Genomic DNA, 26,618 nt, shown 5'->3' with positions numbered 1-26,618 from the left:
TTTCATTGGAGCTGGAGCAGATGAAGGTTGTGTCGCTGCAGGTGTACCATGGTGTTTCTTCTCTCTGTGCTCCTCCCGGCGGTCATGCCTCCTCTGGCCACTGCTATGGATACACAACCAGAATGCCTGTCTCCAGGCACTGCAGTCATCTTCAAGGGATTCCCACACGGCAGTGTTGATGCTGTCAGCCTTCGAGGCACATTTGCAGTCATCTTTGTAACACAGAGTTGGTCTACCAACAAGTTGGTGCCTGAAACCACCTCCCCATAGACTATATCCTTGGGGATCCTGCTGCCTTTGATTCTGTGGACATGACCAAGCCAGAGTAGACGTCGCTGAGACACGAGTGCAAACATGCTGGGAAGGAGAGCATGTCTTTCTTTGGGACTCTGTGCGCAAAGGTAATATTTATATTTATTAACCCACCCGCTTTTGCCACAGGCCCCCACCCCACATTGGCATGTGCCCCCCCCGAAGGAAATGTGGCTGTTGGACCTAAAAATGTTCTACACCAATGGCGGCGGCGGCAACAGCAGCAGCAGTCGTTCTGCCACATGGATGATCAGGAATGTGAAACCAAATCCCAACATGCCGACTGCTACACAGCCCCTTGCCATCTACATACTGTCTGTTGAACCTAATAAATTGGGATTGTGGTAGGGGCTGCTACTTTTTCTGGGTATATAATACCTGCCTGTACTGATGAAATCTGACACGCTGAGGTCCAGCACTTCTGAATTTGCCACTAAATTACCCTTTCAAAAATCTTTCCATTCACCTTGGCGTATGCTGTGGTGTGATGCACATTTTAAAGGTTTCTGTAGTTTATTTTGACTATTCATTACTTCGGGTGTGTTTGGATTTTTAGCTGTATTTCTGTTTATATAAACTCAACTCGTTGGACCAAAGTGTGATTTTGTTGCGACTTCACCCAACGTTTGGCGTTGACAGGTCCAAAAACGCAAATTACGTTATCCACTTGGGCACTCGCCGCTAATGACTTATAATTGTTGATCTCGTTTAGGTACCTGTTTGGGCCACCAGAGTGCCTGTATTAATGGGATTGATTCAATATTCTTATTAATGTCCTCTGCAAATGTTTTATAAAACATTTTTCTTGTTATATTTGCAAATTAAAAAACAAAAACAGCTACTGCACATTTTCATTTTGTATTGCATTGTCTTTTATGGTCTGGAAATGTAATTGTGACAGGAGAAGTAGACATGTTATTTATTTAAAAATGTAGAGATAACCATATTTAAAAATGTAGAGATAACCATATTTAAAAATGTAGAGATAACCATATTTAAAAATGTAGAGATAACCATCTGTCATGGGATATGACTTCACTGCGCATCCTGTGTCAAACTATCTTGGCCCTCTGGGTTCTGAACTGCATCCAATGTCCTGTGTGCTACCCAGGCCTTTGAGATCTGGGGGGTGGGGGGTGGGTGGGGGGCACAGCAAAGTGACAGGCTGCTGATCATATTAAGGATACATGAAGGGGAGAGTGGCTGGTGGATGGAGCTCTCACTCATGTAGCCCCAAGAAACAGGCTTTGAAACAGATGGGTTTTACCTAACAAAGTTCGTACACAAAGACGCTTTGTGCATTTCTGGGAATAGCAGTATCAGGGAAACCAAGAAAAAGAAGAAAAGGAAAACCATGGCTGTTGCTTGGCCACCTCTCTTTAAAAGCAGCACGGCGGAGGCAATAATTACACCTGCCTGCCTACCCTCTCTCCAGCATTCTGCAGCCAAGATCATTCACCTCTCGCGCAATTCCAGTCATGCAATGCCCCAACTTAAATCCTGACATTGGCTTCCTGTCGACTCCTGGATCCTGTACAAAAGCCGTACCTTCAAGCCTCTCTGCTAGAGCCTTGCACCCCATCTCTCTATATAACATCCCTGCCTGGGACCTTTGTTCAGGGCCAGGGCAGCTGCTAGGGACATAGGAGGGCCCATTGCTGATAGATGCCCTAGCCCCCGCCCTAGATTTCACCCCCACCACTCCAAAACATGACTAAGGCTGTGATCTCATACACACGTAGTTGGGAGTGTAACACACACACACTTATTTATTTATTAAATTTATATACCGCTCTATTTACAGCATAGAAATACAAAATGGAAACACAAAATACACAATGAAATAAAGCAACCACCAACTAACCAACAAAAAAAGGCAATAGCCCCCTCCTACAAACTGGTTTCCATTGATTTTTTTAATAGCCAAAGGCCTGGTTCTACAGGGAGGTTTTTGCCTGATGCCAACGAGCCTCCCTGGGGAGAGCATTCCACAAACGGAGCCATTGCTGAAAAGACCTTAGAGGATGATTTCAGGGTCTTGGTAGGTTCCTGTGGGGAGAGGTGGTCCAAATCACTTAGCTAAGAGCAGTACTTTTTCCCCTGGAGGTACACAAGGGGTACGCAGTACCGGCACCATTTTTTTCTAGAAGAAAAGTACGGGTTTAAAATGTGGCACTTACTGTAACAACTTCACGGTGAGTAAAAAGGTAAAGGTAAAGGGACCCCTGACCATTAGATCCAGTCGCGGCCAACTCTGAGGTTGCGGCACTCATCTCGCTTTACTGGCCGAGGGAGCTGGCATACAGCTTCCGGGTCATGTGGCAAGCATGACTAAGCCGCTTCTGGCAAACCAGAGCAGCGCACGGAAACGCTGTTTACCTTCCTGCCAGAGCGGTACCTATTTATCTACTTGCACTTTGACATGCTTTCGAACTGCTAGGTTGGCAGGAGCAGGGACCGAGCAACGGGAGCTCACCCCGTTGCGGGGATTCGAACCGCCAACCTTCTGATCAGCAAGTCCTAAGCTCTGTGGTGTAGAAGGAAAGAACTGGATAAGGTGTACAAAATGCATGCAAAATAAATAGGAAATGAACAGGAACTCTCATGGGAATGAGGCCTCCTGGGGGACGCACAGCTGTGCTGTCCAGTAGAGAATAGCTGGGGTGGCTGCTCCCGATCATCTTTTACCTGAAGCAGTTGCCTCACTCTGTCTAATGGTAGAGCCGCTTGGGTCAGGAGTTGCAAGTTGCTCACCTTGCCTTTTGTAGGGGATGATGATCTAAAGATGCAGAATTTCACTTCCATGCCTGCTTAAAGGTAAAGGTAAAGGTACCCCTGCCCGTAGGGGCCAGTCTTGACAGACTCTGGGGTTGTGCGCCCATCTCACTCAAGAGGCCGGGGGCCAGCGCTGTCCGGAGACACTTCCGGGTCACGTGGCCTGCGTGACAAAGCTGCATCTGGCGAGCCAGCGCAGCACACGGAAACGCCGTTTACCTTCCCACCAGTAAGTGGTCCCTATTTATCTACTTGCACCCGGGGGTGCTTTCGAACTGCTAGGTTGGCAGGCGCTGGGACCGAGCAGCGGGAGCGCACCCCGCCGCGGGGATTCGAACCGCTGACCTTTCGATCGGCAAGCCCTAGGCGCTGAGGCTTTTACCCACAGCGCCACCCGCGTCCCTTTCCATGTCCCTTACTTAGGAGTAAACCCCACTGTGTTCAATGAGACTGACATTCCCAAAGTGACGTGTGCATAGAGAAGGAGCGTTGACTCTGATCTGAGGCTGCACTCTTCCCTGGAAATAAGCCTACAACACAGTGGGACTGAGCCAGGGTCCCTGGCCTCAAGGCACTCCCAGCCCCACTGGGAGAGGGGAGATGGTGGATATCCAACAGAGGGCTTTTGCAGAACCTGATAGCCAGGCTCAGCGCTTTCCCTTCATCTCCAGCCTGCCTCCTTTATGGCCTGCTCTCCAGCTTCCCATACACACAAGCCCCACACCCATGCTGCTCCCATCTGAAGGCTTTACTTTGTCCCACTGTGTCCACTGCAAGCTCACTCCTGAGCAAAACAGCGGAAGGGCTCAGAGCTGTCCTTTGCAAAGCTCCCACTCTTTTCTTTCAAGTTTGCAACCAAATTCTACTCTGAGTAAACCCGCTGAAGCGAATGGAGCTCAGCCAGACTTTCTCTTATTGATTCCAAAGGAGCAGGCCTGACCCTGCCTCCTCCTGCAGCGCCGATCAGCCGCGGCCGCCTGTTTCGTTCTCGGAAGTCAAGCAGCCGGCACTCGCTCTGTTTGCCAACGAACGAACCGCGTCACGCGTTCACACGACGCAGAGCAAACCCGGAGCGGCAGCCCTTCTCTGCCTGCGATTTCCTCTCCGACTCCGTTTTGTTTTCATCTCTGTCATCCAGAAAGGCGCCCCCCTTGAAATAAAATAAAATAAAATAAATGTGAGACCGGTTTAGGGAAGGGGGGAGGGGAAACCTAGACAAGCCTTCATCTCTCTCTCTCTCTCTCTCCCCCCCCCGATCCCTCCAGGCTGTCCTCCCCCAGGCAAGGAGATTGGCTAAGATAGTTTGTCAATCGCAGCTCTTTCCCCTCCCTCCCCCCCCCTTTCCATGCCATCCCACTCATCTCTGGCTTTTTAGGAGAGAGAGAAAGAGAGAGAGAGAGAGAGAGAGAGGAGTTTGAATCAGTCAGCAGCCAAGCTGCGAGCGCCTTTCCCCGGCATTTATTCCTACGCCCTAAATCTAATTTAATTGCCTTTTTAAAGGGGGCGAGGAATTGGGGGTGGAGTGGGGGCGCCTGTGCGTGGAAAATGGGAGAGGCATGGAGGAGCCAGCCGACCAGTTGCATCGGGCAAAGTCCCCGCGAGGCAGCCGGCGCCGAGCTGCGCTAAAGACCCGGCGCGCCTGGCAATCCGGATCGCCGCCGCCGCCGCCGCCGCTGCAGTCAAGAAGGAGCTGCTCCGGAGTCGTAAGGAGAAGCTCTGCCCGGGTGGTGGTGTGTTTATTTTGGGGGGTGGGGAGGGCGGAGGAAGAGGAGGCGGCGGCGGCGGCGGCAGAAGAAACCCCAAATGTTTGGAGGCGATCTGGAGGGGGCACAGCTTGAATTTGAGGGGTGCAAGCGGAGGAGCGCACCTGACCGGGACCCCGATTCTTCGAAGCAAAAGATCGAAGTCTATTTTTATCTCTCTCTTTTTGCTGCTGCTCTCACGGTTTTATTTATTTCTTTAAAGGGAAAGCTTCATTTGGGATTTAATTTCACCTTCCACGTCTCCTCCCCCGCCCCCCCCGCCCCACTTTTCTTCTTCTAGCGAGGAGTGAAGGGGGGAAAGCGCTCTCTCGAATCGCTTTCTTGGGTTCGATTCGGAGCCGCTGAGCAAATCCCTCATCCCCCCCCCTTTTTAAAAAAGCACAGGTAGTTTTTGGATTATATGGACTGCAAGCAGGTTGGAAGGCGGACTCCAGAAATGCCTGCCGGTTGAAAAAGAGCCCAAATCTGAAATACGGTTTAAATAAAATAAAATATTTATTGGTCCCCACCCCGCCCCGCAACCAGGAAGACCTGCCGGTGTGGCGGTGGGGGTTTTTTTTTTTGGAGGAGTTTTGCCGTCGTGCAGCTTTTTCTGGCAACTGCTTGCCTGCCTTTTCGAAGCCCTCGCCATGACTTCTCCTGGGCATGGAGCGACGCTTTCCAAAGGCCTTTTTCTGCTGTTGGCGCTCGGGGCCCTTCTCTGCGCAGGTAAGACGCAAAAAGTTTGACTCTTAACCTGAAAGTTCTTTTTAAAAAAATTTCCCCCCCAGAAGTCTTTTTTTCATTTGCAGGCAAAGCTGAACGCAAGAGAAAGGGGTGTGTTGGTGGGCGTGTGTGTGTGTGTGCCTGTGTGCCTGCCTGCCTTTTGGAGTCATTACTCATCTTCTCCCCACCTGCAAAATGCACTTTGCAAAGATGGAGTGTATTTCTTTTGCTTTCCAGAGTAATTGTGTGTGGCTTTCAAAGTTTTATTTTATGATGCCTTGGAGTGAACCGGACGGTGTGTATGTGTTTTACTTTTTAAAGGTGAGATGCATGCCCCAAACTCCCCACAAACCAGCAAACTAAGTCCTTGGGTATATAATAGGCTGCCTTTGGTGAGAGGGCGGCATGCACTCTGCACATGCTAAAGGTGCTCTTTTTCTCTCATGTAGGTCTGAAAGTCGCGTCTAGGTCAGAGCCTTGTGATACAGAAATAGACAGTGGGGCCCCAGCCAATTAAGTTCTGCTCAAAGTAGACCCAGTGAAATGAATGGACCCAAGTTAGTCATGTCCATTAATTTCTATGATTTAGTATGAGTAGCCTTGGAGACATCCAGCTCTCTGCAGAAAGTGAAGCCACGATGCAACTATATTATAATGCTAGGATTGTAGAGTTGGAAGGGATCCTGGGGTTCATCTAGTCCATTTCCCAGCAATGCAGGAATCTCAGCTAGGTCCCAAGAGCCTTAGTTGTTGATGCTTATCTTGCTTACAACCCCTGTAAGTTGGGTCAATTTTATTATCCCCCTATCACACATGGTGGACTGAGGCCATGAGAAGCTCTCTTGCCTAAGGGCAGAGCGGAAAGGTGAATGCAGAACCTCCATCACTTCCATGCTCAGCTAGCTCCCCAGTTGTCATGTCTGTCTGTCTCTTCCTTCCCACCCACACGTGTGAAAATTGCTGCCTTAGTGTCATCTCATATCTCCGGCAATTAAGGGTGCCACTCCCACCTCCCCCGTACATGGCAAAGCCGAAATTCAACAGGTGAAGCTCTCCCCATCTCTGGCTACTGTTCTTGGAAATAAAGCTAGCCTAGGTGCACTGATTTCTGCTTCAGACTAGAGTTTTGTCCTCCCTGACAGGCTGTTCTTAAAAGTGCAGGGGATAAGGTGTCATCTGCCAAAATAGCTCAGCTGGGGGAGGGTTAGACTGAAGATCTAAAGGTCCCTGGTTCAAGCCTGGGTTTCGAGAAATGCTCCGGTCTAGGGCTTGTGGCTTTGCATGATGGAAGGTCCCAGGTTCAGTCAATGGAATCTCCAGACAGGGCTGTGAGAGACCCTGTCCAAAACCCGGGGAGAGCTGCTGCCAGCCAGTGTAGACGAGGCTAAACTAGATGGACCAGGATTCTGACTTGGCATTAGGTGACTTCCTGTGTAAGGTGGCAACCTTGTTATAAATTTCCCCCTTGAAATCACACTGATTTGATTAAAGAAGAAGAAGAAGAAGAAACCACACCGAGACTAGAGTGAGGGCAAGGAAGGAATAGTCAGACTCTTTTGATGTTCACCATATTTTCCAGTGACATTTTTTTATAAGGCGCTTGGTAACCCTGTTTGCTCAGAAGCAAACCTCTCCGGGTTTCAGTGGAGTAACCCTTGCAAGTCTTGATTTGCAATGCCTGTTCCCATTTTGCAGCTGGGGACAGCTGACCCTGGGAGACAATATCCTGAACTATGCAAGCTGACTCTGGCCTTAAGGGTCTACATGCCTGATTGACAGCCTTATCCCAAACATGTTTACTCAGAAGTAAACTCCGTTGAGTTCAGCAGGACTTGTTTCCTAGTCAGGAGTGCAGTCTTATTGGCAGGTCTAGGAGACGTGTTACCTTTTCTTACCCATGAAGAATGTTTGCAGAGGCACACGTCCTTCCATCTTTATTTGTGCATGTGTGCATGTAGATATACCCAACTCTCCAATTCTCTGATTCTCTGATATTATGAACATGAATGTTCACAAAGTAACAGCAGCAACAATTTTATTATTTGTACCCCAACCATCTGGCTGGATTGCCCCAGCCACTTGGGGTGACATAACCAAAGGCTGATGACAGTCTCTTGGCTTTGCAATCCAAATTTAAAGGAAGGAAGTGAGAAGCAACCAGAGGTGAATATGAAATAATCATAGAATTGTAGGGTCCTCTAGTCCAACCCCTTGCTATGCAGGAATCTCAACTAAAGCATCTATGAGAGATCCATCCAACCTCTGTTAAAAAACCTCCAATGAAGGTCCACCACCTTCCAAGGTTGAACAGTTCTTACTGCCAAAAAGTTTTTTTCCTGATGAGAGGAAGTTACCTTATATGGAATCAGACCATTGGCCATCCAGTCCAGTCTTGTCCTGGACAATAATCCGGGGTTTCAGGCAGGGGACATTCCCACCCCTGTGTGGGGATTGACCTTAGGACCTAGATGCTATACGACTGAGCCACAGCCCACAAGTGCAGCTGCAGGTTTATTCTTTCAATGCTTCTGTTCCGTTACAGCGGAAATCCTGTGCCCATTTCCTTGGCTGCGTGTTCTGTGGATCGGAGCAGAGATGGCTTCTTAGTAAATGCACATCCAAGCTGCAAATGGACTCAGATGTCTGCTTGGTGTGGGGATGGGTTAAGCCAAAGGCTCAGATTAGTAACCCACAATCCTAAGTGTAAGGTCTCTGAACTGTGCTGCAGAATGGCTAGAATGCGCTGCTCTCTGGGAACTTCTCTAGGGTGGGGGTAAAGAAATATGAAGACTTCCCAGCAAGGAAAATATACCATCTTCTTTCTCTTTACCCCAAGGCTGCATGACGGACCACCTCTGCTGCTGCCTTCTCTGAACAGGGCCCTCTGTAGGCTTGCAAATTTCCAACAGGAATAGCAGGGCACGAGGTCAGAAGTGTGCATTCCCTGTTCACAACCCTTTCTCTGCAAACCCCTCCATCCACAAAGTGATTGTTCAGGTTTGCTTGTGTATACGCGTCTCCAAGTCCCTCAGTTGTAATGCACAGCTTCACCACTGTGTTCAGTAGGTTGTGGGTGATGATTCCCAGAGGACTGGAGTTTACAATGACATCTTTCAATGCAATGACTGTTATTTGAGTTTGGCATCTGAGAGTTTATGTGTTTTGCTGAGTTTCTTTGCAGAGCAGGGAGGCTATTTTTGGGTTTTGTTTTGGTCTTTTCAAACCAAGAATGGAGGAGAAATCTGATTTCGTCTGTGTCTAGAAGAAGAAAAATTTAATTTGCACTTTCTGAAACAATAAAAACTCACCCTTCTCTGACTTTTTCAGCGCACTTCTCCAGCTAAGTAACGTGTACAAAATCCATAAAAGTGTGCCTATAAATGTGTAAATTAATGAAAATAATGGAAATGTGCATTTATTAGGGGTAATTTCTTTGCAAAAAATGTGTATACAAATCTGCATACAGAAATGCATATATTAAGGTGAATTTGCACTAATCAATCAAGTTTCTAATGAGGACTTGAAAGAAAAAGATTGCAAACCGACGTAGAAAATGTGAAGAACTGAACTGAAGATTAGAAAATAAAGAAATTCAGGGAATCTGATATTGACATATTCAATCATCGCTGCTTTTTAAAAAAATCATTTTTACTTTTCCTTTACTTTGTATAGTCAAACAGATACCAACAGTTTTTACACCCTGATTTTATTAGCGAAGGATATTTCTAAAAAAGAGAATTGGAGCTGCATGGATTTTGATATAGAAATTGCGCTGGCTTTATCTACGCAAGGGGCACTTGAAGACTATAGCTATTTTCTGGTGGGATTCAGCCACAGTGTGGCAAAATCAGGCTCCAGAATCATAGTTGGTTTGAAACCTGCTCCCCAACAGCTTTTTTTTTTTTTTTTTGCAATAAATGAAGTGGTGAAGGAACAGTGTGGGATAACTTTAGCTTGATGCAACATCAAGCTAACCTCCCTGCTAACAAATCAAAATGAATGTTCAATAAATAGGCGACATTGCCTAACCTCCCTGCAAACGTGCAAAGAAATGCTCAATAAGCTGGTTGTCTGCAAGGGATCTGGGATTATTGGTTTGATTTAATTGGGGATTAGTGTGTCCTTGTCTCCCTGCCTTGCCACAACATTACATGATGCAGCAGGCAGATAGCTCAACGGCTGAGCATGTGCTTTGCATGCAGAAGGTCACAGGTTCAATCCCTGACATGTAATAATATTTTTTTGTTTTCGTTTTTAAATAAAGGCTTGAATATCAGGTGATGGGGAAGGCCATCTGCATGGCACCCTGGAGAGCTTCTGCCAGTCAGAGTAGTTAGTGTAAGGCACTTTTACAACAGAAGCACACCTTACAACAGAAGCACACCTTTTTCATTAACAAAAAATAGGGCAATGGGCACCTCTGAGAGCAATGACTTATTGCCTCTTACAGCCAAATTCTGAGAGAGTGTAAAAGCATTGCACATCCCATTTTTTTTTTTAGAATTTAGGAAACCCCCAGCCCACACTGAGCCACTATCAGAAGCCTGGAAAACTCTCAGCTTGATAGACCATTGATCTTACCCACCGGGGAGGTGAAACCTTGTTTTGCTCTTCTGTAGCTTCAGGGCTGCACCTGTTTGTATCTTTTCATCCTGGGGTCCAAGAGAAATGAATGGCTTTTAGTGTTGCTTGTGTGCAGGCTTTGATCGTTGTGGTTTTGGTTCTTGGGAGAGTGTGTGTGTGCATACCCGTGACTTTGATGCCGTGTGAGTATTTTGTGTGTGTATGCATTGAGGGCAAAGATGATATTGAGCCTGTGGCAATGGAAGAAGGACTTCCATTGCATTTATTGTAAAGGTTCACAAAATGTCGGGGAACCACAAGGCGCTCTGTGTCTGAAACATCTTCCAGGTAAGTTCATCTCCCTTCTCTCCCCCCCCCCCCCTGCATAATCTACAGTGGTGCCTCGCAAGACGAAAATAATCCGTTCCGCGAGTCTCTTTGTCTAGCGTTTTTTTCGTCTTGCGAAGCATCCCTATTAGCGGCTTAGCGGCTTAGCGACTATTAGCGGCTTAGCGGCTAAGCGGCTATTAGCGGCTTAGAAAAAGGGGGGGGGGGAGGGAAAAAACTCGCAAGACTCGCAAGCCCATAGGGAAATTCGTCTTGCGAAGCGCCTCGAAAAACGGAAAACCCTTTCGTCTAGCGGGTTTTTCATCTTGCGAGGCATTCGTCTTGCGGGGCACTACTGTACTCTTTACTGAAAGGTTCCAGGACGTAAAGCAAACTACCCAAAAACACTCATCAAAGTATCTCCCTTAGTTGGTCTCTAAGGTGCTACTGGACATTTTATTATTATTTATTTCGATCAAAATATCAGTGCTTTTTTCTGGGGGGACGCAGGGGCACGCATACCCCTAAACATTTTGTGATTCTAAGTTTCATTGAGGGGCAGTACAGTGGTACCTCTGGATGCGAACGGGATCCGTTCCGGAGCCCCGTCCACATCCTGAAGCGAACGCAACCTGCATCTGCATGGGTTGCGATTTGCCATTTCCGTGCATTCGCGTGATGTCATTTTGACCATCTGCGCATGCGCGAGTGGTGAAACCCGGAAGTAACGCGTTCCGTTACTTCTGGGTCGCAGTGGAGCACAACCTGAAAATGCTTAACCTGAAGCTTCTTCAACCCAAGGTATGACTGTATTTCAATATGAGTAGGAAAATGAGAGTAACAGTGGTACCTCTGGATACGAACGGGATCTGTTCCAGAGCCCCGTCTGCCTCCAGAAGCAAATGTAACTAGTGATGGCACGTCTGTGCGTGTGTCGCTTTTTGCCGTTTCTGCGCATGCACGTGACATCATTTTGAGCGTCTGCGCATGCGCGAGCGGCAAAACCCGGAAGTAACACGCTCTGTTGCTTCCGGGTTGCCGCGGAGCGCAACTCGAATGCGCTCAACATGAAGCATATTCAACCCGAGGTATGACTGTACTCCTAAACGTTCTTTTTTTAAAGAAAAAAAGCACTGCGCATAATTGTAAACCACTTTGAGGTGCCCCATAGCAGCTGTGGGGAACCTTGGGCCTCCAGATGTTGCTGCGTGATCTCGGGGTTGTGGGTTCAAACCCCACATTGGGCAAAAGATTCCTGCAGTGCAGGGGGTTGGACTAGATGGCCCTCGGAGTGAAACAACAAATTCCACAACTAAGTTAGAAATCAATGGAACCCCTGCTGGCAAAAGCAAAGGAAAGCAATTTCTATCCGGTGTCTGTGTCTGTGTCAGTTCACCATAAAATCCTGGACAAAGAGGCCCATCTCCACCTGTTGCTGGAAGAAAAGCAAAGTAAGTTGTGGTGATGCACACCTCAGAGGGGAGATCATTCTGTTGGCGTGAAGCTACCACAGAGAAAGACTGCCCCCGGACCCTGCTCTATAGGAACATTGGAATCTGCCTTCTTTTGAGTTAGGCCATTTGGTTCATCTAACTCAGTACTGTCCTAGCATGCAGAAAGCCCCTGCAGCTGAGCTATGGCCCTTTCCTCCCTCAAAAAAGGAGTGATGCTTGCACATATTTGTGTAATCAGCACCTGGGCAGAGAACATAGGAAGCTGCCTTAGAGTGAGTCAGACCAATCGAGCATATATAGATTTTGTTGAATAAACAAACATATGGAAGCTGGTCTTCAAAGGAGGCTCCTGTAGGTGTGCTGCTTCCAGGTGTGCTTCTGACTTGGGGTAGCGGTTCAGAGTGTGGGAGGGAGAGCCAGTCTCCCACCTGGACACAGGTGTGAAGCTCATTGCCTGGCAATGGTCCTGTCTCTCTTTGAAGCTCACCTTGCAGGGCCAATGTGAGTAAGTGTGGGAAAACCATGGATGTTGCCCTGAGGATTTGGGGGGGGAAGATGGTTGTGAGGCCTTTGCCCTGTGAGCATGGCTCTAAGGCAGTGGTTCTCAAAGGGTGCGGTGCGCCACACTGGCGTGGCAGGAGGGCAGGGCAAGTGTGGCAGGAAGATTCAAGGACAACCGAGGAAACATGTAAACATTTCAAGGTAGTGTAGTATAGGATCAAAACAATTTATTTTGGGTATACAGGCAGAACCAGTATCCACGCTTTTCTTCAAGAGCATCGCCTCGTCTTGTACAGTTCTCCACCAGATATTGTTATGAACAGGGATTTTAAACTCTGACAAATACAAAAGGTCAGAAAAGGGAAAGGATTCTTTGTGTTGATGAGGAGATGAGAGTTTGTTTGTCTCAAATTAGACCTAAAATAAAGGAGATTACCTGGCAAAAGCAAGCTCACGCCTCTCATTGAGTTTGTATACAGACTTAAGATACATAGGTAAGAGGCTCATTCATAATTATATTTTGGGAATGATTCTTGGTCTTATGTAGCTTCATTATTTTTTTCAACTTTCTGGATGTCCCATGATCATATTACAAAGTAGTTGTGTTCTATGTTATAAATCAAGCACTGCTAGGAGTTGCTTCTTTTTGTGTCCCAATGTATTTCTTATCAATAAAATATTCAGTGTGGCACGAGCAAATATTTATTCTGAAAGTGTGGCCCAAGGAAAAAAGTTTGAGGACCACTGCTCCAAGGTTTTTCTTTCCCAGTGTTCAGATCTGTGTTTGAAAATAAAATGTGTACAGTGGTACCTCAGGTTAAGTGCTCAATTCGTTATGGAGGTCCGTAGTTAACCTGAAACTGTTCTTAACCTGAAGCACGACTTTAGCTAATGGGGCCTGCAGCTGCCGCCGCGCCACTGGAGCACGATTTCTGTTCTCATCCTGAAGCAAATTTCTTAACCATAGCTGTCAAGTGTCCCTTATTTGAAGGGACAGTCCCTTATTCCAGCGCCATGTCCTGCTGCTGTCCCTTATTGATGGATGTCCCGTAAATGTCCCTTAAACGATGTCCCTTAAATTTCAAAGGAAGCAGCTCCTCTCCCTGCCAGCCAGGGAGGAGGGAGGCTCCAACTGTGTTGCTTGGCTGTGTTGCTCACCCAATAAGAAGTCTAAGAACGACTGGGGGGGTGGAGCTTACATGCCTTGTGTGTGGCTAGTTAATGCAAGCTGAGTTTTTTTTTGAATGCTGGACTCCATTTTGTTGCACGTGCTGCTGCAAACTTTGCAGTGCAAAGCCAGGCCGGGGAGCCATCTTAAGTTGAGGCTGCATAGGCCTTGTGGTACATGTGATTCAGATTCTATTCAGTTGAACCTCTGGTTACAAAGTTGGTTGGACAGTCTTCTCGAAGCTACCAGCATGAGTTTGACTAGACTGCAGGAGGACAGGAAGACTGGAGTGCCTGGAGCAGGTGAGGCTGCAGGTCCCTTATTTTCAAGGCTGCTGGTCCCTTATTTTCAAATCTGTAAGTTGACAGCTATTAACCAGAGGTACTATTTCTGGGTTAACGGAGTCTGTAACCTGAAGCGTATGTAACCTGAAGCGTATGTAACCCGAGGTACCACTGTACTTCAAAGGTTTGTAAGTCACTTTGAGATGCATGTGAATTCTTTTAATTACAATAAATAAAATATACGTGTGATCAAGGAAAAGAAAACAGAGCTGGTAACTCAATCAGAGATGCAGTGGGAAACCTCCTCAGACTGGAACCAACAACAAATAGTATTGCACCCCCCTTTCCTGTTACTTCAGTTTTGTACTCTCTCTCTCCAGTGCAGTAACTCTGGATCGAAGCATTTGTAAAAAAAGTTAATGAATGCTGCTTCCCCTCTTCTCTCTCCTTCTCTCCTTCTTCTGTGGCAAAGGACAAAGTTGATCAAGAGGCTGTGTTTTGTGCTTGATACTGGGTATATCTTCCCCCACCCAATCCATTGCCTTTTCAGCCTGCTTTCCTAATATCTCTGTGGAATTGCGTCGCCTTCCTGAGCAGAGTGCGCTGGCCGGGAGGTGGTTGTTGCTGCTTTTTTTCCCTGTAAAGAATTACTGAGGCGAAACGTTTGCTGATCTATGTTGACAGTCCCCCCCCCCCCCCATCTCTTTAACGTGATGAAAATCTCGGAAGCCAAGTTGGGTGGCGAGAGAGCCATCCTTCTGCCTTCCTTGAACACAATCAAGTTGTTTGAGGCCTAATGGGCTTCTCGGTTTCCTAAAAAAACACACAGCGACACTAAAGAAAAGATGGGAGAGCCGAACTTAGCTGGCAGCCTTTTGAGGAGACTGAGTCTTGCCTCCTCTTTTTCCTCCCCTTCGGATCTCGGTGCAACTGTGATTTATTTCTGTGTTGCTTCACACTGAGTTTGGGACTCTCTGCCCCTCTTTTTAAAGAAACCTGCAGGCTTTCTATTAGCAAGCTGCATGTCTCCCGTCAGACTCCTCAGTGAAGGCACAGATCCGTGCTTGCTTGTTCTGAAAGTGTTGCACCAGTTTTTATGCACATGCCTCCTGGACAAACGTAAGTAATCTCTTCCCCCCCTTCAGTGGTTTCCTTCTGTTTTGGAATGGATCAAACATTGTTGAATTGAAGGAAGCATCTAGCCATCGTGGTCACTGAAGATTTTTCTTTCTTTAAGAAGCAAGTGGTACCTGTTTGCGGTTCCAGAAGCTATGTATTGATAAAGTAGAGCAGCTGAGAGCACAATCCAGCCCACATGAGTCACAGCAATGATTGGTTTACATATGTTCACAGGATGTACGTGCAGAGTGCTCACACATGTACACACATTGCTTACTGCACACTTTCTGACTGACATCTAAATATGTGCGCTAAACCTCTTCTCACGTAAATACTAAGTTCAGCTTAGTTAGGCTGCAGTGGAACCAACAGGAAATGTTAATCTTGGCTTCCTCCAAAGAATGCTGAGATCTGTGGTTTGTTAAGGGTTTGGAGTGTAATTAGGAGGCCCTGGTTGCCTTCAAAGAGCTACAGTGCTCAGTGATCAATCCCTCTTCCCAAGGACTGTTGCTGGATTTAGGGCAGTGCAGGTGGTTCCTCAGCACAGGGCACCGAGTTGAGGGGGCACAAAATTGAGAAGATCCATTTTTGGGGTGCCAGATTTTGGCTTTGCTCAGGGCGCCATATTACCGAAGATTGCCAAAGTCTGCCACTGTCAATGACTGGGAATTGCAACTCTGTGAGGTGAATAGGGGTCTCCTAACTACTGTCAGGGTGGGACGCAGGTGGCGCTGTGGGTTAAAGCCTCAGCGCCTAGGGCTTGCCGATCGAAAGGTCGGCGGTTCAAATGCCTGCGGCGGGGTGCGCTCCCGCTGCTCGGTCCCAGCGCCTGCCAACCTAGCAGTTCGAAAGCACCTCCGGGTGCAAGTAGATAAATAGGGACCGCTTACCAGCGGGAAGGTAAACGGCGTTTCCGTGTGCGGCTCTGGCTCACCAGAGCAGCGATGTCACCCTGGCCACGTGACCCGGAAGTGTCTCCGGACAGCGCTGGCCCCTGGCCTCTTAAGTGAGATGGGCGCACAACCCCAGAGTCTGTCAAGACTGGCCCGTACGGGCAGGGGTACCTTTACCTTTACCTTTAACTACTGTCAGAGGACGCGGGTGGCGCTGTGGGTTAAATCACAGAGCCTAGGACTTGCTGATCAGAAGGTTGGTGGTTCGAATCCCCACGACGGGGTGAGCTCCCATTGCTCGGTCCCTGCTCCTGCCAACCTAGCAGTTTGAAAGTACATCAAAAGTGCAAGTAGATAAATAGGTACCGCTCTGGCGGGAAGGTAAATGGCGTTTCTGTGCGCTGCTCTGGTTCGCCAGAAGCGGCTTAGTCATGCTGGCCACATGACCCGGAAGCTGTACACCGGCTCCCTCGGCCAATAAAGCGAGATAATAATAATAATAATAATAATAATAATAATAATTTATTATTTATACCCCGCCCATCTGGCTGGGCCTCCCCAGCCACTCTGGGCAGCTTCCATAGAAACCAGAAATACAGTAAAATATCACACGTTAAAAACTTCCCTGAACAGGGCTGCCTTAAGATGTGTTCTGAATGTCAGGTAGTTGTTTATCGCTTTGACATCTGCTGGAAGAGCGTTCCACAGGGCGGGCGCCACTACCGAGAAGGCCCTCTGCCTGGTTCCCTGTAGCTTTGCTTCTCGCAATGAGGGAACCGCCAGAAGGCCCTCGGTGCTGGACCTCAGCGTCCGGGCAGAATGATGGGGGTGGAGACGCTCCTTCAGGTATACTGGACCGAGGCCGGGATATACTGGAGATGAGCGCCGCAACCCCAGAGTCGGTCACGACTGGACCTAATGGTCAGGGGTCCCTTTACCTTCTTTAACTACTGTCAGGACCCTTGATGAGCTGCAGTTCACAGGATTCTTCCCCACGACTGTTTAAAGCAGTACATTACCACTTTAATGTGTAGAGAGCAGATGGGGCCTGACTTAACTTGGATCCAACGCAATGTGTTGGTGATCATGCTAACTATGACCATTCCTTCACAAATGCAGGTCATCAGAAGAATCACGGGTGAACTAACATTTGAAATCAATGGGACTTGACTGCAGCTAACTTTTAGAGATACGAAGCCTCTTGTTGACATGTACTTGTTGGTATTGTAGAAGAAAGCTATGAAGATACTGCATGACGTTAAAGAAATCTGCAAATGGTGACCAGGAAAACTTCTGTATCCTGTCAGCCTTGCCAGATCTGTACAAAGGCAATAAAGTCTAGCGCTTTCAACAGCCTTGTCAGTTGCACTCTCTTTGTGGGCAGATGGGGATATAGATTTACACCATTTGCTAGTAATCCATTTTTCCCCTCTATGGCTAGTATGTGCTTGAAACTAGTTCAGTATGTTCCTCCCCTCTGCCAACAATTTTAGATGAACTTACCTAGCAAAATTTACTGGGTTAACCATAATTGTGTGATAAGACAGTGACCCAGTTTTGATCCACAAGGAAATACTAACTGACAGTGGCTCTTCAGGAATTCAGCCAATGAGTCTTTCCCAGCCCAACCTGGGATTGAACCTGGGATATTCTGCATGCAGGACAGAAGCTCTTACCCCTGAGCTATGGCCCTTCCTCAAAGGAAGAGGTCAGATTTCCTACTTCTGGGAAAAGGAACTTTCTGCAATTTCTTCCCATTTTCATCCCCCAGCTTATAAAAAAATATCAATTTCTGCTTATCTGACAAAACCAACCATGTATCTCCCTGTGTGTGAAAAGAGTGAATGAGTGAGAATGAGAGCGTCACATGGGGAAACTTTTTCTAATCACAAATCCTCTTGGCAAATTTACAGGTCCCGAGTCGCAAATTACATTTTTCTTCCTCCCAGTGGAGTGCTTGGGCTGGTGTTTTATCAGCTCTTGCTGGGAAACGTAGTGAAACAAAACCCGTAGTAGCCTGGTCCTTGTTGAGACGCAGGCCAACCAAATAGATGTGATTGGGGGTGATGGGAGAAGGGGGGGGGGATTGTAAGAAGACTGAAGCAGGGAAACACACACAAGGACTCAGTTTCCCCACAAAGTCTTAGGGGGCATCAAACTATTTTGTCCCAAGAGTTGAAAGGAAAATGAGGCAAATGTATGAAGTGGAGGTCAGCCTCTGGGTTGGGGAAGCCTTCCAGATTTCAGAGATGAAGGGAGCTGGTCTGGAGGTCCCGAGGTCCCCATTGTTGGTCTTTACTGATGCTGTGAGCAAATGACAAAGGTATTCTTCCCAGGAGGCATCTACTTGGTTCAGGCCAGGAGTTGGCATGTTGCCAAAGTTCAGTGCCCTAGCATCATCTTCTGTAAATGGGTGACCCTTCTGAGTCTGCCCCTTCCCCCATGAACACTGGATGTCTTCGTCTGTGAGCTAGTACAATTTTAATCCCCCACAGTTTCTCTAAAATAGCATTGCTCTAGACCAGCCTTTCTCAACCTTGGGTCCCCAGATGTTCTTGAACCACAGCTCCCATAATCCCTTACCACTGGCTGTGCTGGCTAGGAATGATGGGAGTTGTAGTCCAACAGCATCTATGGAACCCAAGTTTGAGAGGCTGTTCTAGGGTCCTGACCCATCAGGGATGTTGCTGTCCTAGGTAGTTGGCTGCTCAGCTGAGAGGACACCAAGTAAGGCAGTTAGGAGGTCCTGATTTGGAGGAGTGCTGGTTCAGGACCCTGAAGGTTTTGGTCCAGAGGTGTGAGTTTTGGACCATGGCTAGTGATCATGAGACTTAAGGGCAGCTGCCTGTCCCTGAATTTTAGTACATGATCTGAGGTGGGTTGCCCTACTTGGGAGTGGGCAGACTCCTGCTCTGTGGTGCTCCTTCTAGAGAACAATGACTCTGAAAGTTCTCAGTTTGTGGCCATGATACGCGCCGACCAATGCATGGTGACTGCTTGTTGCTACCCGGGGGTCTCAGAGAGGAGACTACCAAGGATAGCCTCAAGCGGGCTTTGATTTGGCTGCTGTGAAAAGCAAGATACCTGGTCAGAAGGAGCTTTGGGTCTGAGCTAGCAGACCTCACAAGGTGGTTGTGAAGATGAAGAGGGGCAGCCCCTGAGTGTATCTCTGTTCTCCTTGAAGAAAGGGACTCTCTGTTCTCCCTCTAACAGTGTGGTGTGGTGTGGTGGTCACAGTAGGACCTGGGACACCAGGGTTCAAATCCTCACTCTGCCATGAAGCTCACTGGGTGACCTTGGGCCAGTGACTCACCTTCAGCCTATTTTAAACAAATAAAATAAAACAGTATCTGAGACAGAGAGACCTTTTCTCCAAGAAGAACAGAGCTACAAACAAGGACCATGCCTCTTTGTCCTCATAGCCACCCTGTGAGGTAGGTTAAGTTGACAATGAATGAGCAAACCCAGTTCACCGCCATACCTTTGCTGAGTTCCCCAGTTTGAAAGCAAACAGATCCACTTCATTTCAAGCTATACTACACACACACACACACACCACCTGCCAGCTCATTATAGCAATCTTTTCTCTGACATCCCCATCTTCTCTGGTGTGGGTAGCTACCATGGTGAAGATAGCTTGTGGGTGTACATCTCCGAGCAGTTATGCTTATGGAAATGTACTTTCAAAATGGTTTTGTGCTGCAGATTTAGCTCAACAAAAAGGACATTTTCCTGCTGCTTTTCGGTTTGGCTATTCCCTTGGGGCTCTGGAGAACCAGCACTCTGGTTGCCATGCCAGGTGGTGGTGATGTTTTAATGGAATCTGTTTGCTCACTCGCTTTCCAACTGATTTTGGAAGAGGCTTGTTGCAGCAGTGGGGTAGACCTGGTGGGAGATTCCAGAGCCTGCAGAGGGGAAAAACCATTTGTAGCAGTGCCCCATGGATGAGCATATATGGACCAGGAATTCTGCTCTAGTGGAAACAGTTGCCAGGGAGTGCCAGAAAAGTGAAGTGTGTGTTGCACATTAACAGTGAGGTTTGTATGTTTTTATTTATTTAATTAATTTTATTTATAAATTTACTTCCTGCCCTTCATCCGAAGATCACAGGGTGGTTTGCAACATAAACATGCAAAATGAAAACACAAAATACACAACGTAATAACAAAACAAAAAAATCCCAATAAACTCCCTCCGACAAATACGTTTAAATAGTCATAGATTGTTTTATCAGCCAAAAGCCTGCTTGAAGAGAATTTTTTTTGCCTAAAGGTGTACAATGAAGGCATCAGGCGAGCCTCCCTGGGGAGTGCATTCCACAGATGGGGAGCCACTGCAGAAAAGTCGCATTCTCATGTTGCCACCCCCCAGACCTCTTGTGGAGAAAGCGCATGAAGATGGCCCTCAACTGATGATCACAGGGTCTGGGTAGGTTCAAATGAGGAGAGGCAGTCCTTGAAGTATTGCGATCCCGTGCTGTTTAAGGCATTGCTGGTTAATCTCACAGAACATTTACACACGGGCACGTGCCCGTTCTATCAGACTTTATAGGACTATTCCCCTAAAGCTAAGCTAGATGGGTTGTGTGACTGTTCTTTTACCGACACCAGGGGTGGGGACTGCTTTTCAGCCAGAGGACTGCATTTCCTTTAGGGAGCCATGAGTCCTGTGGAGATGTCTTGGAGAAGTTGGCTGGATTTGGAAGGGGGCAGGGAGGCGGTCAGAGAGTTGGAGCTGGATGACCCTGGGTCAGGTCCTGGCATGTTGTTGGAGGGCAGATCAGGACCCTTGGACCCTGAGGCTCAGGGGTGGAGGTTCAGATCCTGGGAAGGGGCCAAGCAGGCTGCAGAAGAGCATCCCGCCCTTGGGTGTCCCAAGCCTAAAACCAGCTTCATGCAGTGAAGCTGACTCCTGCCCCGCCTCCTACCAGGAGCAATTTCTTCCTCCTAGGGAGGTGACTTGAATAAGTCTGATCCTGGTCTGAGGACACATGCCATCAGTGGCAGTGTGAACAAGCCTTTCAAAGACAGGTGATTCAAAGGAGAGCCTGCTTGCTTGTGAAAAGAGCTGCCTGCCCCTTGGACTTCAAAATGAATATTCGGGATGTGTGTTGCTTGTTGGATCAACATCTTCGCTTACACAGACAGAGGAGCTTCTCGGTAGTTGCTGTGAGGGCCATGTAGAGAAGCCTGCTGGGCCAGTTTTTGCTCCTTATACCTGTAGCCAGAGGGAAAAGTGGGTGAAGCACTGAATGCTAATTTCTATCAGCAATATTTTAGCACACAAAATTTGGAGGGTTCTAAGGGGACGGGCTGTAGCTCAGTGGTGGAGCATCTTCCTTGCATGCGAAAGGTCCCAGGTTCTGCCCTCACTGCCCACAGCTAGGACTGGGTGAGAACCTGTCTGTAATCCTGGAGAGCCACTGCCAGTCAAACAATATTGAGCTTGATGGACCAATGCTCTGACTTGGTATAAATCGGCTTCCTGTGTTCCTTTATATTTGTATATGCACACACACTGTGCTCCATCCAGGAGGCAGACCCAGATCGCTGCAGCCCAAATTGGGTCCACGCAGGGTGATCCAGGCAGCAAGGAGAGGTAAGGGCGAGAAGGTAATTCTTGCAGGTAGCCTCTGCGCATCTCGCCCCTCTCCTTCTGATTTCATGTTTATTGCACAGTTAAATACTGGGCAAGGCATCTCCTTTGGTTCAGAACCTGGACCCGGGTTGGTAGGCACTGGAGAGTCCTGGGTTGGATCGGGCTCCAAACTGGATATGGGGTTGGGGGATGCATAGCCCTAGCCATTCAGCCCCCAGGCCTGCATTTCTTTAACTCCACTTTGGAGACTGCAACCCAGGGGGACAGAGAGCCAGGAGAGGTGGTGGAGCTGGGGGAGACTTTTGCCTACACTTTTTTTTTTTTTAAAGCTGAGCCGATAGGTCTTTGGCTGAAGGTCTCTAGAAATAGTAGGAAAAGTCCACATTGCCATGGTGTTTCAATTTTTAATTATCATCTTCAATTTGTCAAGCTTGGTCTTGGAGTGCTGTTTGCCAAGATCTGACTCTTTAGCTGATCAATATTCCCTTCTCCAGGTCTTGGGGCTCTGAAATAGTTACATAAAAAAATCGATGGTGTCCAAATTGGATTTGGTGCATTTTATGATTGGGGATGATACGGCTTTGAAGAGACTTTTCTCTCGTTCTCTCTGAGAATCTTGCTGCCTATGCAATGGCGGTGGTGACTTTGTGGACTGGATACTTACCCCGGCAACGCCTCACCCTGCTCTCCATCAAAGCACCCCGGTCCCCTTCTGAATTGGCCCTAATTTGCAACATCTGGACATGACGTCACTCCAAGGTGCAGCCCAGTGATAGTCAAGAACATGTAAGCATGTGGCCTTTACTGCAGCTTCTGCTGGGGACTTTGCAGAATTAATTATGGGATAATAATGGATGAAGGGGCTAATTGCCTGTGTTTCATATCTCTAGCTCTGCTATTTAGCATGTTTTTTTAAAAAACGATGACGTATTATTGTATCGACAGGCATGCAAATCTGCCCCCTCCTTGTAAAGTGATGGAACCAGGTGGAGAGAGGTAGGTCAGGAAGGGGATACCGCATTTTTTGCTCTATAAGACTCACTTTTTTCCTCCTAAAGAGTAAGGGGAAATGTGTGTGCGTCTTACGGAGCGAATGCAGGCTGCGCAGCTATCCCAGAAGCCAGAACAGCAAGAGGGATTGCTGCTTTCACTGCACAGTGATCCCTCTTGCTGTTCTGGCTTCTGAGATTCAGAATATTTTTTTTCTTGTTTTCCTCCTCCAAAAACTAGGTGCGTCTTGTGGTCTGGTGCGTCTTATAGAGTGAAAAATATGGTATATTTTTGTCCTTGCTGGTGCCTTCTGGCCTCTTCCAGTCCACACTCCCACATTTCTTCCAGAGATTGGGATTCTGGGGCTCAAGCCAAGTTGAAACGATACACTCCCAAATTCATAGCCCTTGTTTAATGAGTGGCTATAATCTGAGACCATGGGAAGGGCATGCCTGTAATTGGGACCATGGGAAGTGAAATAGCTTGGTGGTAGAGCAGCTGTTTTGCATGCAGGTCCCAGGTTCAATCTCTCTGTGTTTTTTTCAATGGTCTTGTCTAGATAGCTGGTGATGGGAAAGAGTCTGTCTGAAACCCCGAAGAGATGCTACCAGTCAGAGTAGACAACATTGATGGACAATAGGATAAACAGCTTCCTTGGTCTCTAGCAGGGTATCAGTGATCTTTCTGGTTGAGGCAAAACTATATATTCAGGTTTATTCAGTCAAAAAAGGGTCCCGATGCATTTTGAACAGGGTTCTTGCATCTTCAGACAGAAGCTATACATCCCATGACTTTTCTTTCACTGAGCTTTTTCCCTGGAGAAAGAACTTTGAGCTACGTTTGATGCTCTTGGACTGAATAAGTCTCTCTAAACACCCATGGAAGCGTGGTGCTGTTTTGTACATTCAGGGGATCACCTGCTTGTTGTTGGATCTGATCCTAGTGCACGTCACGTTTAGCTAAATATATTTCCTCCCCTATTTCTGCAGAGGGAGAAGAGAGCTTTTTCCTGCAAGAGATGATTTGTTTGCAGTTCTGCTGCAGATCTCATATTCCCCTTTTAAAGGCTTCTCTTCCAAATCTGACTGATGGAAAAATATTGGGAGCTATTCTTGTTTCAGTGGCTGGGCTGTTTCAAGCATAATATAATTATACTGCGTGTGTTGCAGAATATTACGATTTTTATATATTAAAAGCTCAGTGTTAAATCCAGCATCAACCCAGATTACTCACTGCACCTTCAGTTTGCCTGTCACTTAAAAAGTGTTGATTAAGGCTACGTCTCTCACCACCTCAGGTGAAGAGATGAGTGTCACAAGCTGTCCGGTTTTTGCTCTGTTTTCTCTTTGCACCCAACTCTCAAAATATTCTTGGTTTGGCTGGTTTTGCTCCTGGTTTCCCCCCCCCCCCATTTTGCTTCTTGCACCCGGTCCCCTTCAGCCCTCTGTGGTCAGCAACCTGATGATGATGATGATTATAGGTAAAGGTAAAGGTACCCCTGCCCGTACGGGCCAGTCTTGACAGACTCTGGGGTTGTGCGCCCATCTCACTTAAGAGGCCAGGGGCCAGCGCTGTCCGGAGACACTTCCGGGTCACGTGGCCAGCGTGACATCGCTGCTCTGGCGAGCCAGAGCCGCACACGGAAACACCATTTACCTTCCCGCTGGTAAGCGGTCCCTATTTATCTACTTGCACCCGGAGGTGCTTTCGAACTGCTAGGTTGGCAGGCGCTGGGACCGAGCAGCGGGAGCGCACCCCGCCGCAGGGATTCGAACCGCCGACCTTTCGATCGGCAAGCCCTAGGCGCTGAGGCTTTAACCCACAGCGCCACCTGCGTCCCGATGATGATTATACCATATCATTATCTATCCACCTTCTATCTAGACTGCTACTATATATTTTGGAAAGTTGTTTGTTTGCCTGTTCGCTCTGCATTCAAATGCCTCTTAAAGGTACAGTGACCGAATTTGGCCTAGTGGTTCCTAGAACTGAAGAGAGCAGGATTTTGCCTCTGTTTGTATACAATCAAACACCACTGTGGATCCAAATGGCAGGCTTGCTTTTTAAAAACTGCCCTGCTATTACCAGATTGGGCAGGATTGTATATTATTGTTTACCCAACAGCATTTTTTAAAAATGAAATTAAAAAAATCTCTCTTTCTCTCTCTGAGTTTCCAAGCAAAGTTGGGCACTTTCTGCTTGTTTTATATCTAGTGCTTCTTGAGTGTCTAAAGGGCTTCATGAAGTTTATGTCCAGCCTGGAAAAGGAAAGCTTAAGAGGAGACACAATAGCAGCTTTGGCAAAGATGGCAGAGAAGATTTGTTTTCTGTTGCTGTACAGCAGAGGGCCAGAGGGCCACATTCCATTCTGGGCAGCTTTCCAGGGGCCATATGCCACCGATGGGAGGGGCCAGAAGCAAAAGTAGGTGGAGTAATGACTGTAAACATTGCCTTTCTTGTCAGAAAGTTCTTCCTGATGCTTAGTCGGAATCTTCTTTCCTGTAACTCGAAGCTATTGGTTCGGGTCCTTCCCTCCAGAGCAGGAGCTTGCTTGCTCTTCCATGGGACAGCCCTTTAGATATTTGAAGATAACTATCATATCTCCTCTCAGTCTCCTCTTTCCCAGGCTAAACACACCCAGCTCTCTCAAGCATAAGGCATGGTTTCCAGACAGTGATCATCTTGGTTGCCCTCCTCTGCCCATGTTCCAGCTTGCAATATCATTCTTAAATTGTGGTGCCCAAAACTAGACACAGTATACTGGGTGTGGTCTGAACAAGGCAGAATAGGGCGGTACTTTTTGCACATCCTTTTCCGGCTGAGAGCCCTCCAGTCACCCATAACTGGACTAGAGGCATTGCAGAACTTGGCACATTACGTTTCTATGGGGTTGGCAGAATGATATCTCCTGAATTTCTAGGAAGGTTCTGAACAGTGGGGGCTGCTGTCCGTTGAGACTGGTGGGGAGGGAGACTAAACTCATTGTTGAGTTGTACAAGGACAACACTGAGGCCAAGGAGGAGGAACCTGACAGCCACCTGGACTGCACTGCACTGGACTCTGACTCTGAGTCAACTCCCTGGGATAGTTTATTGTTGTACACTGTTTCTAAATTTATTGTTGCACATTGTTTAAATTGTCTGTTTTAACCATATTTGCACATCAGTTTCTAATGTTGTGAGTGTCCTCTATTTCAGAGGCTCCTACTCTGCATCCTCTTATAGATGTTTTAACTGCGAGTCTTTTAGTTCTTATGCTCTTACAGTTGTTTTAACTGCATGTTTTTTTTTAGTTCTTATCTGTTTTAATTATCAGTTTTTACCCATTCATTATCCGTGTTTAATCTTGTGCTTTATTCAGATGTTTTATCCTATGCTTGTTTCTTTGTCCTTATTTGCTCTAACAGTTATCTGTTAAAAAAATCCTGCTATTTTATTTATATGTTTTTTTTTGTTGTTGTTTTATCCTGGTCTGTGACCATAATAAAGTTCATTCATTCATGGACTGGACTCTGGTGCCGGAAACTGCAGAGTGCTCTTGTGTTCAGGTCGCACTTGCAGGTTTCCCACTGGGAGCAGAGGGCTTAAGAAGGTAGGTAGAGAAGGACCAGTTGAGGGCAGGCTGAGAAAGGCAGACAGAGGCTAAAGCACTGGATTGGGATCAGGCAATGCAGTCATTTGGCTCCCTTCCCCCCTTTTTTGGGGCGGGGGGCGGGGGAGGAAGCTCTGTCAACAAAAGCACCTCCCCACCTCCCAGCCCCCTGCTAGTTTTGAAGACCTTTCAAAACAGACTGCGGAGCTGAGATTTATGCCCCATTTTAAGTGCAAGGGGCTGGTCTCAGGTCCTTATCGCCTTGCGGGTTTGGTAATAAACCCATCAGTGGGTGATTTAAGCTTCCTTTCCCCCTGATTGGAAAGAAGGGAGTTGATGTTATTTATGATAGGAATGTACAGCGATGCTAAGATGTTAAGGCGCCACATTTTTTTGGGGGGGGGGAGTTGGGTCTGTGGTGACATCTTTCCCAAAGAGATTATCTCCCAGAGCTGCAAAAAGGACAACATAAGCAAGGGGGGATTTGTAGCCGGCCATTTGCTTTTTGTGGAGCTTGGCATCCATCATTCATCTTGAAAACTGCTGTCAATTTAGGCAACCCCCTGCTTACCCCC

General features: G+C 47.4%; 1 protein-coding gene across 2 annotated transcripts in view; it reads left to right on the top strand.

The window, feature by feature from the left end:
- The first annotated feature begins 4,479 nt into the window (after positions 1–4,479).
- The window catches only part of TMEM132B (transmembrane protein 132B), a 389,071-nt gene continuing 366,932 nt past the window's right edge, over positions 4,480–26,618 (top strand). For both annotated transcript variants that reach the window (XM_079956515.1, XM_079956514.1), the window contains exon 1: positions 4,480–5,558. Coding sequence is in view for 1 of the 2 variants with exons in the window: in XM_079956514.1 (XP_079812640.1) it covers positions 5,480–5,558 (79 nt within the window). In the remaining variant the exon portion in view is untranslated. The remainder of the gene's footprint in view (positions 5,559–26,618) is intronic.

The sequence above is a fragment of the Podarcis cretensis genome, assembly GCF_951804945.1.
Source record: "Podarcis cretensis genome assembly, chromosome: 16".
Taxonomy (NCBI): Eukaryota; Metazoa; Chordata; class Lepidosauria; order Squamata; family Lacertidae; genus Podarcis; species Podarcis cretensis.
Note: the sequence above shows the minus strand (reverse complement) of the source record. Positions and strands in the feature narration are given on the sequence as shown.